The following is a 13,272-nucleotide window of genomic DNA, read 5'->3' on the forward strand; positions in this document are numbered from 1 at the left end:
ATGAGGACTGATTTTTATGGTAAATATTATGTTTGATCTACAAGGAAAAAATGGTGTAGGGTAAAACCATAGGTACTGCCAAATCTCAGGTATGTTAAACAAAAATAAATGGGCACCAGTTATTGCTATGCCTTAAAGGTCCTCTCTCTTTATGGTTTGAGGTGTTTTTCCTAAGGGATTGCAATATTAGAAGTGAAATAGAAATAACATACACGTGGCAGATTCAGACAGAATTTCTCTTTTCATCCTTTTTCTTCATCATTATCATTTATTCCCTTTGAGGTAATGTCTCTTTTGAAATACAGAATTAAGAAACAGACCATACTTTGGCAAAAGCTTGCCCATGAATATTATATTTCAGCCATAATCAAGTTGTTGTTGCTGTTTTAAGAACAAAGCTTCCACTGTAATATAAAAACCACTGCAAACATATCCTTGATATTCCTGTCAAAATGCCAAAAAAAATGTAAACAGCATAAAACAATAATAAAGCTTATAATTAACTTCCACTCATAAATGCATATTATAGAGCAAAATCTCTTACATATAGTTGTACATATATGCACAAATATAAGTACTTCTTAAAACAATTTATAATATCAACATTCAAATTTTTATTCAGAAACCCATTGTAGTTAATTTTGATCCCAGTAATACGTGTGTAGAAAAGAAGACCCCTTTACTCTTCTTTAGATAAATTTTTAATTACTTCTGTACATACAGGGGAGTGCTAGTTGTCTGGTTTCTTAAGGAAGGATTGTATGTCTTGTAGGGAAAGAATTCCCTATAAGAACCTCACTGATGAACAAAAACTCCACCATTCTCTTTTGGGGGCCTGAGAGAGGAGCAGAAGAAAGTTAGACACAAACTGGCCCTTGACCAGGTTTATCTTCCCTCAGTTTCCAGATTGTACATTGCATGGATACTTTAGGGCCATTTGGCTGAATACTAGGCTGTTCTAGCACTTGCACACTCTCTTTTGAAAGAAATGGCCCTACTTTGCCTAGCCAGTCAATACTACAAAGGAAGAGGGTGACAGTATATTTTATGTAGCTCCTGGATCCTTTCAGTTCTCATCTGATGGCATGCATGCAAAGACATGTGTTAGGATGACTAATAATTATTTGCTAATCTTATATCCTAAAAGGCTAGTTCCTATCCTTGTAAAACTTTTATTTGAGGGGGAAAACCTTGATGTCAGACCTGTTTTTATAGTGCCAAGACACAATACAATTCTCCACCTTTTGATGAATGATCAAAAAACCATTTAGAATTTAGTTCATAGCTGTGGACTGAATTTTTTTTTTTAAAGATTTTTTTTTATTTTTCCTTTTTCTCCCCAAAGCCCCCCAGTACATAGTTGTATATTCTTCGTTGTGGGTCCTTCTAGTTGTGGCATGTGGGATGCTGCCTCAGCGTGGTTAGATGAGCAGTGCCATGTCCGTGCCCAGGATTCGAACCAACGAAACACTGGGCCGCCTGCAGCGGAGCGCGCGAACTTAACCACTCGGCCACGGGGCCAGCCCCCAAAGATTTTATTTTTTTTTCCTTTTTCTCCCCAGAGCCCCCCGGTACATAGTTGTATATTCTTCGTTGTGGGTTCTTCTAGTTGTGGCATGTGGGACGCTGCCTCAGCGTGGTTTGATGAGCAGTGCCATGTCCGCGCCCAGGATTCGAACCAACGAAACACTGGGCCGCCTGCAGCGGAGCGCGCGAACTTAACCACTCGGCCACGGGGCCAGCCCCTTGTGGACTGAATTTTTAACACTTAAAATATCTTTGGGAGCTCTAATAATGTGGATGAATAAATGAGATAGATTTATAGGCACACATTCAGTTAAGTATTTGTAAATTATTAATGGAAATTCTTATTTTTATTGTAAATGATTTGAGAAAATACTTGTTTGGGAAACTCTTTTCATTCATGTAGATGGGTTTAAACTATTCTTTACATATTTCTTCTCCTTTTTCTGGCAAGGAGACCCTCTTCTTGGATACATAAGTCATGCTGGACAAAGAATGCTTTCTAAATGTAGACAGCCTTCTCCTAAAATTCCCCCCTGAAAAGAAATATAGGAGAGGGTCAAAGCAACAATTTGATGCAGCCAGAGACAAGGTTATGACCACTGACTTTTGCATTCTAAGGACAGAATCACAGGGTTTAGTTTCATTGTGTAAAAAATGAAGGTGGATGGTGCGTTGAATATGATATGGCATGAAGCTGATCAAAAAGGCAGCTGTCACAACTATGATCATTCCTATAGCCTTTTTACGACTTGATAGATTTTTCTTCATTGAATTTTTTAGTAAAGTCAAAATGATCATTGTGTAACAGACAATTATAATAACAAAAGGAATGATAAATCCAACAAACAATGACACATAGTGCAAGACCAAAACATGTTTTTTAGCTTGATTGTCTTGTGGAGGCTCAAAGCACTTGGTATTATTTTTCTCATCTTTGTAAGATGTGGCTGTTAAAAATGGAGAACTGGTCAAAATTACAAAAATCCAAATGCCAGCACATACAAACCTGGCTTTTTTCTGTGTAACCAAATTAATGTTCTTGACTGGGAAAACAATTGCAATGCACCGGAAAAAGCTCATTGCTGTCATAAAGAAGATGCTACAATAGAGGTTGACATACAAGGCATAGGTGCTGAGCCGGCACAAAAAGTCACCAAAGAGCCAAATGCCTTTGTGAACATAATAGACCACACGGAGAGGCAGTGTACATACGCACAGTAGATCTGCAACTGCTAAATTAATCATGTATACTTGGAAGGCTGACTTCTCATGATATGTTTTGATGAGGACATACAGCACAAAGCTGTTGCCAAAGAAGCCCACAACGGAGATCATAGAGTACAAGGTAGAATACACTTGATTGCGGAAGTCATCAATAGTGTCATTGCATGTATTATTACTGGCAGGAGATACTGTCAGATTTCCGACTCCATCCATCTTTCTCTGGTAATGTCTGCTTGGTACCTACAATATATATACATAAAAATCTCGTCAATTTTTACCAGACTATAAATCACAGGAAGTACTAAGGTTTCACTTTATAGGGTCACTATGTATGCTTTTTGACCACAGCAGGAAGCAAGGGTGGTGGGGCAAGGAAGGGGGATTCCAGTGCACCTTGCCCCCAGGAGAAGGGTTTGGGTCCTACAGGTACCCAGAAAACTTTTTCCCCTCCCTTTTCATCCACATTTACCTGATGGACTTCGTCTTAATCTTTAAGTCCTAGTGGAAACAGCTCTGCCTTATTTTAAGTCATGTTACTCCAGTACTATTCTGTAAATCTTCCTTTTAAGTGAGTTTGTTTTTGAATTTAAAGCTTTTGAGAAAACCTTTAAATGTAGTAGTTTCATAAATATGAATATATCTCTGTCTATTATCTATCTATCTACCTATCTATTGGAAGAGGATTGAATTCTCTTGGAGAATATGCTTGGTTCACCCAAGAAGAGGGCTTCATGGTAAAGATCTGCTGGGTGATGCTCATACCTAGGGAAAATAATTGAATTTGTTATTAACGGAACTCACTCTGCTAGGGGAGAATCTCAATCTATAACACAGTTGACTCTATTTAGTACCACAGAACACCAAGGCTGGAGAAACTTTAGAAGCCATACAGTTATTTTAATGAGGAAAAAAGTTCCAAAGAGGTGAAATACGTTTCTAAAATCTGCACCATAAGTCAAGGCTCCGAGGAAAGATGTATTATAACTAGTTGGAATATACTTTCTGGGTGAGGATGTTGCTGTAGCTGTTCCTCCTTGTTCTCTTCCTAGAGTGACACTCAAAGCCCTACTGTTCAACAATACATGGTCATTTTTCTTACAGCAAGAGGTTGTTACTTGGTCTAGTTAGTTTAGCTACATCAGGGAAGTCAACAGTCAACTCGGATCCGAGAGAGCTAAGGATGAGATAGTGTGGAAGTGGTGATTTCTTTAGTGTTATTCCAGATTCTTTTATTCTTTAAGAAGGTGAGAGCAACTCATTGATACATAATATGATGGATAATTTTTGATTGAAGTCTGACTTGTTGGCCTTTTACACAGCTCTTCCTCCCTGGTAAAAGAGGGGTTGGGGTTTGGAAGCTGGGAATACTGCTTGAGCATGCAATAACTGCAGCAATGGAGGCGACTGATCTCATCTCTGTGCCAGGGATACAGAAACAGACAGCTATGGAGTGGCATATAATTTCCATGGTTTACTACTTCTTACAATTATATTTGCTGTGATGACATGTCATTCATCCATCAGTCCATCCTGGCTAATTGTTCCATTTTTCCCTTTCATTAAAAAATGTCATTATTTTTCACCAAGATCTTTTGGTATATGATAAAAAAAAAATGGAAGAAGAATCATTCTGAGAGTGGATATCTAAGATCATAGAGAAAAATGAGTTCACTATTCCGAACCTCTGCGTTATTTCTCAATTTGCTTTCCAGTTACCTGTCTCTTTCATCATTGGTTCTCTGAACTCAGGTGCAACTGTGGAAGAAAGGGAAACTGCCTAAACTTAATCTAGTCCTTCATTGTTAGCACTTTATTGGGTTTTCCCCAAACTGGGCAGTGTTATGCTGTGAGGCACTAGATGGTGCTGTTGAGATTTTTGATATAGCCTTTGTTTGAAGAACTACACTTGAAAGGTATTAGATAATTACCATCTGTCCTTCCTACTACCATCAATCCTTACTATATCCTGCTACAAACTCTTTCCAAAATAACTTTCCATGCATTGTTGCCTCCAATTACGTCCTGTCCTTGCTCTGAAACTTTCCATGGTCCCTGAGTGCCTTCAGAATAAAATCTAGACTTCTTGACCTGATATTTAGGCTCTCCACAGTTTAGTTGCAACTGAACTTTCCTAGCTTCTCTCTCACCTCTCTCCTTTGCACACCCAAAGTTCAATGAAACAACTATTTTACTATACCAGGGACATGTGCTACATGTTTTCCCACCTGGCTGTCTTTTTTCATGGCATTTCTTCTTCCTGAAATGCCCTTTTTTCCATCTATGTCTATGCAAAAATTACCCATCCTTCAGCTCAAATTACACCTTCTTGACCAAGCCTTCCCTTAACTTCCTCTTTCCCTTCTAGGAGACTTTAAATCCATCTTGCAGATTGACGATTTGTAGGCATGTGTTATCTTTTATCATAGACTATCTGCTTAAAATATAGGAAGGCATCTCACACAAGGCTAACACATAGGTACCTTGCTCTTAAGTCCTCAATAAGTGTTAATTGAGTGAATGAGTAAATTAATGATGGAACAAGTTTGTCGTTTGAAAATATTATTCATCATTCAAAACCACTTAGAGTTACCTTTTCATTTCAATATAATTTAAAACTTTTCCAACGTCAGAGCCTAAAGTGGCTCTGTTAAGTAAAGCAGCTTGCTGAAGTATTAAGGAAGGCATTAAATCATAAGGCTAACTGTAAGATTAAAAAACACCCATATATTGACAGATTAATCATTTGTTTATTTTGTCTGTTAAATATTATAAATAAATTTGAAATTCCCAAATCTTTGAACGAAAGATGCCAAATAAAATGGATAAATAAAATTAATAAAACACAAAGAAACAGATGATCTTTAGTCTCATTAATAAACTTCCCAGTCCTTACAGACACAAATAAGCTTTCCTAGTAATTTTGATATTTAGGTTCAATTGTCAATTTATAACTGAGTTAAATCAATGACCTGTATTAGGCCATAAAACAAAGATTATAGGGGACAGCCCCATGACCTAGTGGTTACGTTCAACCTGCTCCACTTTGGTGGGCTGGATTTGGTTCCCAGGAGTGGACCTACACTACAAGTCGGCAGCCATGCTGTGGCAGTGACCCATGTACGAAACAGAGGAAGATTGGCACAGATGTTAGCTCAGGGCTAATCTTCCTCAGTCAAAAAAAAAAAAAAAAAAAAGATTATAAAACTTTCAAACAAGTGTTGAATCTTAGAGGTGTAGAGATCATTTAGTCCAAACCACTCACTTCACAGATGATGGCTTTGCTTGTCTTAAGCATCATTTAATTCACTTTTACATAATTTACTATAATCCCCCAATAATGAGACCCACACTGTATGGATAAAGAGATGCCTAAGACCTCATCTCTGCCTTTAAGCAGCTCATAGTCTGGTGAGGGAGAGGACTGGCTCAGAAGTGTGGAGAAGTTAGAATACAGTATGGTAAAAGCTATCTTAGCACAAAAGAAATGGTTTGTTAGTTGATTAGTATGAACAAGCAATAAACATAAATTAATTTTGAGTGCAGATGATGAAAGAAGTTACTTTGTTAAGATAATTTTCAAGTTGGAAAAAAAGATAGATTTAGAAAATGGAGCCATACCTCTTTCTGGCACTGCAGTACCCTTCACGAGTGTACCTGGTTAGTGGTCAGTGCTCCTTATGATGTAATTTCAGATCAAGCCTAACCTGAAATTATAAGGTTGACAAGGAAGTTAATGACTTCAGAAGCAGTACAGAAGTGTCATGAGAGTTTAGCAGCCTTAAGAACAGATCCAGGGTGTTTGATGGCACATAAAGCTTTACTGACAGATTAAGGGTTAGTTATTGGATTCCATGATTCCTTCTTTTCTCTCCATTCCTTTTTACATCCCCGGGGGGAAGCTTGGATACAGACCAGGGGTGATCACAGATGTTTGCTGCTGTGTGCACATAGCTGTGTACATGTAGCACGTATCTAAAGATGAAGACAGTATTATAAATATACACCTCTCTATGAAACCATGATATTTTTCCTATTTTACCTTCTAAACAGTTTGTTATAAAGTTCAAGGGGGGGAATAATTTGGAAGTTTATGTCCAAGGATCTAGATTGTTAGGAAGAGGAGTTAGAACATTAAAAATATCAAGTATAGCTGTCTGGGATGGCTTAGGGACAGTTTTCCTTGCAAGAAGGATGGCTTGGAGGACCTTGGACTCTTCTCCCTAAAAACTCATAATAGCAGTTATTGTTTATATCACTAATTTGGCATATATTATATATCTTTGGAGGTCAACTGTTTTGTAGTTTGTATAGTTAAATTTTCATGAGTATATGTCTCTTCTCTTCAATTAAACTATATCAGAAAATCTAACAAAGTATAACAAATCTTCAAGAAATGAGCAAAGAAGGGCTTTCTTGAAATAGTAACAATCTGAACACTTTTATTCTCAATTTGTGTTGCCCTATGGCAACTTTTATCCCTGTCTGTGAGGACCCCAGAAGCCACTTTCCTGCGAGGGCACTTTTCATTTATCTGTGATCTAAGTGCCAACAAAATTAACACCTTCCTCCTGTTTATTCATAGAAAGTATAAACAGGCTGGAATTTTCCGAAGGAACTCTACTGGAAAAAAAGGGAAATCAGAAGGAAAATAAAGAAAATGCAAAACTATAAAACATAGACCAGTTTTAAAAGTAGGAACCTGAACTTACAGCTACAACATTGCTGTTTAAGTCTACCCTGTACTCAGATAACCATTTCTCAGATCTTCTCCAATCTCTTCTCCTTCTCTGAATTTCCCCTCCTTCTCCAGGTAAGAAGTTGACATAAGTAACCTACTACTAGTGGTCTGGGTGAAGTATGGTTTGCAGGTGGGGAATTACTCAAACAGAGTTGGCTTTTATATTTTGTTACTCAGGCGATAACCTTTTTTTTTTTTTGGTTTTGTTTAGCTTCTCCTAGGTCTCTGAAATTAATGAAGATATACTGACTGGAAATTGAATGAAAAAGTCCTTTCTAATCCTGAAATTATATGATTCTACTCAACTTAATCTATGGAGAAAATTAACTTTTGCTCCGTCACAGTTTTGTGTTTAGACAAAACTTATATTTCTTCCTAATGTAGAAAGAGAAAGAAAGTTTATGAATTTCTAACACCCATTTATGAGAAGTGTAATATTACCAGGGTAATGTACTTGTTATCCACTTCCATGGTAGCTGTGCAATTACAATTTAGCCTACTCTTTACACGCTCAAGTGAGTAAATGATGCGTTGTCTGGGCAGCAGTGTAGTGTTTCCTCAAGTTTGGGATTCTGAGGTGTCTTCTATGGTTCCTTTAGAAATTCTGAGCTTTGCATATAGCAGGCACTCAATACTTTTACTCCTTGCCCCTCTCTCCTTTTCAGTTTCCTTAAGGACTCTTGTCTCTGACAGCAACTTCTCTCAAAATTGTGTTCTACCGTTCTTATCTGGGTGATTGGGTGGGTGAAGGTAAGGTGATAAAGTAAAAGTGTAGATATATGACTTTTGATTTCAATTATTTGATTCAGCGATTACTCAGATCTTTTATTTGGCTCATCTTAGGTCCATGTATACATGTACATATGTATATATATATATGTGTGTGTGTGTATATTCTCTTTCCATAAGCCTTTGACCTTCACTGAACCTGTAATCTGGTCAAGCTCCAGTGAATGAGGTAAATGAGAGAGCCCAGAGATAATCTAAGAATACAAGGTCCCACTTCACACACAACGCTCTTTATTGTTGCTGCAGTAGAATCACCTATGTGTGAGAATGACTTATACACTGTTGTGCTTTCTAAGTGTGGTGCAGGTAAAGCTGGTGATCTACAAGTGTCCCCAGGTTGATCTCTTGTACTAAATGAAGATAGTAATAGTGCTTCTTTTTTTTTGTTTCTGGTCAAACAAAAAGCCATCTGTGATCCTCTCAAGCCAATTTACTATTTCTCTTTTTTGAAGTCCTTCAATATTTTGTTTATACTTTTCTTGATAATTCTCATTTACTGTTTTGTGTCATAGTCCTCTCTGTGGTTATTCAATTTAAACTTCCTCATTCTTCCCACCTCAGTGCCACTAGGCTTAAAGGGCAATAAATAAGTCTTATTCCTTTTGTATTTTGTGCAGTATATAGTACAGTGATTTTTGAATATTGGTTGATTTCAATTAATCAATTTTCTATATCATTTCATTGATGTCTTATCAAAATCAGAGGGAATCTTTGCTTGGAGATGGGCATGATGGAAAGTTTGTAGGGCTGGTATGTACAAGACCTGTATCATATCTCAGGCTCTGGTAGATGATTAATTGTGTAATCTCGAGTAAATCACTTCCTCCTTGTGATCTCTTCACTTATCTGAAATTCAATAAGGTTGTGTTATATGATCTCTGAATTCCTTCCAGTTTACTATTTTGTAGATCTTTGAAGATCAAGGTATGTGTTTTTTCCTTGGTTTAGTTTTGATCCTAGGAAAAAAAAGAGCAATTAGGATAAGAGATCTTTGGCTTCAGTGAAGAGGAACGTGGACATAAGTTGTTTGAGAGCTTGATTTAAGACTACTAGGTGTTCCTGAGTTTCTTTCAGGTGAACATCTAAGAGAAAGACTCACTTCATTCCTCTTTGAATGTATCAACTGTGCTCAGGATACAGACTTGGTCAGGCCCTCTTTGACAGTGGTTTCTAAACTAAGTGTTAATTTTATAATATAAATTTGCCTTACTTTCTAACACTCACAGGTCTCTCTCCCTCGCCTTACCCCCTTTGTTTTACAACAGCAAGTTACAAGATTTCTGGTTCTGGCAGTATGATCACCAATCTTCAGATCTTATAAGAGAGTAACTCCTAAAGTCATCTTTGTTGGTTCCTTTTTATCACCTTTTGTATGTGATGCCCATCCTGCTTGATCATATGGCTTTAGAATTCCAGGACCAATGATCATATGGCTTTAGGGTTCCAGGACCAACCATGATCCATCCATTGATATCTTAGCTGATGCTTAAATCTACTCTGCAGAGTTTCTAACAGGCTTTGATTCCTGTAAAAATGACATGGTCTTTAGGACAGTCAAGCCCTAAATTTACCAGACCCTATCATCTCAGTTAGATGAAAGGAGACTGGGTGGGGAGGGGGGCTGGTCAAAGTTGATGGGGGTAAGAGAAAAAGAGTAGGAAGGCATTGGAAATCTGAGATCTGAAGGCACTGAAGTTAAAATTACAGATGAGGAAGACAGCATAGATCTGGGAAGCTCAGGGCAAAGGGAGGAGTGATCTGACTTCTTCCCAGTTTTGCCCCAGTTCCAGCTAAGCTTTATCCAATCTGATACCAAGTCTTGATCTTTTTCCTCTCCCATGCCTCTTCATTCCTACTGCTGCTTCTTTGGTTCTGGCTCTCATTACCTCAGACATAGATGACTTGTAATAACCTCCTACTTTTCACATGCACTTTGCATGTTAGCCTTGCTGAACTGTTTGTAATTCCTGGAGATGTCTTTCATACTCCCTTAGTTTCAGGATCGCTCTTTTGAAAATCACCTTGCACACCACTGCCAGACTAGTCATTCATAACCCTTGGTTTCACTCTGTCTTTTTACTGCTCAAGAGCCTACAAATGACTATAATCAAGTCCCAACCCTGTATTTCAGGCAACCCTCTTCACAATCTAGCCTTAGACTCCTGTCCAACCTTCTCTATCACAGAGAAAGGTGATAATGGCAGAGGCCAAGTAAGTGTTACTACCCAGAGAAAGAAGAAACCCACTAGTAAGTACTAAGGAGAGCTTAGGGCTCTCAGAAAGACAGCCTTAAAACAATCTGTGGCAACTTTTTGGATATGCACTTATCTCAGACTAAGATAAGCTGTAGAATGAAACCAACAGCTTAATTATTGGAATAGTGATTCTTGGGAAAACTTGGTTTAGGGACAAGGTTACCCTGACATACTAGTTTAAAATTCTGATTGTCCTGACAGGCATATCCCTTGGTTATAGTATAGTGACTCACCAAAGTAGGCCAATATACCTGCTCTTCAAATCAGTGATTTCATCCTGAGAGCATTCCTTGTAGTACCAAATTTTAACTTCTTTTTATGTTATCCTATCTTCATTTACAATTATCCATGGTTTCCAACCAACTCCTTTCCCCCGGGGCTCACCTCCAGCCCTGCCCCACTTGGATCACCTTTTGAGCAATGAAACATGTATTTTTATCTTATTATTTATCCAGTCTAAACGAATCATAAACATTTTTGTTTCCTTATAAGTAATATCTTGAGAGATCGTCAAGTATGCCTGATGTCTCTAACAATCCTAATCAGGGGAGATGTCAGGGACAACCTTGATCAGCAGGGTTAGAAGTGTTAGTTTGTTTGATTTCTGGCATTTGGACTCTAAAATGATCTTGGGAGGTGATCTTAATTCTAGAATTTGGTTCCCAGAACTGAGAAAATTTCTGAAAAAAGAGCAGCTGTATTAAACTAAATTTGGGGAGTTTACATTACTGATTTCATTTTGTTGGAGTAAAACAAATTACAAATATTTTTACTTGAGAAAAAGGACTCACTTATTTGGGTTATTAAGAGCCCAAGGAACCAAAATAATCTGCATTAGAGGAGAGATAGAGTTTCTATAAGGGTCAAGGAGATAAGTGAAAATTTACACTGAGCATACTTTGCTTTCCAAAATATAGGAAGATAATGGAAAAATTCAAAATTAGAGAAAAATGAACATGGCTTATTTTAAGATCAGATTTTTTTTTAAAAAAATGTACCTTTTTGAAAGGTAGATATGGATTGTGAAGTTGAGGGGTGGCAGAAAATCTCTTCAGTTCGCATTATTGGAAAGCAAGAGGACTACAGTTGTTTAAAACACCCAAAATTCCACAGTGAGGTTATAAACTTTAGTTGTTTTAAAGTTTAGAATTTTTAAAAATTTACAAATAGAAAATCCTTAGTTTAAGTTTTTAAAATAGAAATGAGACCCACATAAGTTGCAGAGGACATACTGTATGCTGAGTCAAATTGCGTCTGTAGTAGGTTGCAAAGATAAAGAGAGCTTGTTTTTTGTCCTGTTTATTGACTATCTGTCTAATGATTTGTAGTTGCCTGTGTTCTTTCCTTGCTCATAATTCTTGCAAGCTACTGGAATTTTCAATCTGAGAGATCTATGTAGATGGAGGTATTGCCAAGCAGACACCATTCACTGTGTAGTTATAAAGAAGAACTTAAGAACAAACTTGTATGGGACTAGGAGGATTGGTGAAGGATGAAGCCAAACAACTCTGCTTTCCCTGATGGACCCATCATCCTTGTATTTCTTTGAGATTAATTTTAGTTTTATTCTATATCATCTCTTATTAATAGCAAGTTCTCTGTCTTATAAATGAAGACTTTTTAGTTATGCTAAATCACTCCTCCTTCAAGAACAGAGAAAAACTCAGCTTAATTTTCTACTGAGACAAGGTCAATGTGGATATAGTGGCAATAACACAATAGTGTTTGAGTAAGGATATGTCTGAGTTTGAATCATGGTTTCTCTACTTACTAGCTGTTTGACTTTGGGCAAGTTACTTAACTTCTCTAATGCTCAGTTTTCTCATCTGTAAAATGAAGATAATAAAAGAGAGAAGACAGCAAAAGAGTATCAAGGGGAGACAAGAAGGAAACAAAAAATGTGTAGTATTATACAAGTCAAAAGAGCAGTTTTAAAAAAGAATGTGGCCACTGATTTCAAATGTTTCCAAAAGACCAAAGAGAATGAAGTTCATAAAATGGCAATTGGATTTGGTAATTAAGAGGCCAGTGGTGACCTTGGAGAAAACATTTTCAATAGAGGATTGAGTTTAGAACAAAAATACAAGGGTTAAAACTTTTAATCAGTCTTTTGGTCTCCATTTAGACAGTCACCCATAAAACGAGAAAAAAGATGAAAGAAGGTATATTAGTTTTCTATTGTTGTGTAACAAATTATCACAAACTTAAAACAACACCTACTTATTTTCTCAAAGTTTCCGTGAGTCACAAGTGTAAGAACAAGTTAGCTGGGTCCTGTGCTTAGGGTCTCACAGGGCTGCAATCACGTTGTCAGCCAGAACTGTGAACTCATCTGAGGCTAGGGATCCTCTTCCAAGATTACTGGTTGTTGGCAGAATTCCTTGTTATTGTACGATTGAGGTCTCATTTTCTTGCTGGCTGTTGGCCAGGAACCCACTCTCAACTCCTAGAGGCCACCCTCAGGTCCTTGACACATGGCTCCTTTCTCTCAAAACATGGCTGTTTGCTTTCTTTCAGGCCATCAGGAGAGAAATCTCTCTCTTCAAATCTTTCTGACTTCTTTCTCTAACATCTAGACTTTCTTTTAAAGGGCTCACCTTGTTAAGTAGTCCCACACAGGATAATCTGTTCGGTTATCTGAAAACCAACTCATCGGTACCCTAACATAGGAATGAAATCCCCTGATATTTAAAGGTCCCACTCGCAGTCAAGGGGAGGAGACTTTACAGGGCTTGTACA

The 13,272-nt window shown here is 37.5% G+C and overlaps 1 protein-coding gene across 2 annotated transcripts in view; it reads right to left on the bottom strand.

Annotated features, from left to right (window-relative positions):
- Window positions 1–213: 213 nt before the first annotated feature.
- CYSLTR1 (cysteinyl leukotriene receptor 1) overlaps window positions 214–13,272 on the bottom strand; it is a 28,113-nt gene continuing 15,054 nt past the window's right edge. The window contains exons 2-3 of one of the 2 annotated variants that reach the window (XM_008507392.2): window positions 6,370–6,455; window positions 214–2,991 (exon numbers count right to left, since the gene is read on the bottom strand). In XM_008507392.2, the coding sequence (XP_008505614.2) occupies window positions 1,942–2,964 (1,023 nt within the window). In that variant the 5' untranslated portion in view covers window positions 2,965–2,991; window positions 6,370–6,455 and the 3' untranslated portion in view covers window positions 214–1,941. The remainder of the gene's footprint in view (window positions 2,992–6,369; window positions 6,456–13,272) is intronic. The other variant, XM_070606704.1, reaches the window with a different exon arrangement.

This window comes from Equus przewalskii, chromosome X, assembly GCF_037783145.1.
Source record: "Equus przewalskii isolate Varuska chromosome X, EquPr2, whole genome shotgun sequence".
Taxonomy (NCBI): domain Eukaryota; kingdom Metazoa; phylum Chordata; class Mammalia; order Perissodactyla; family Equidae; genus Equus; species Equus przewalskii.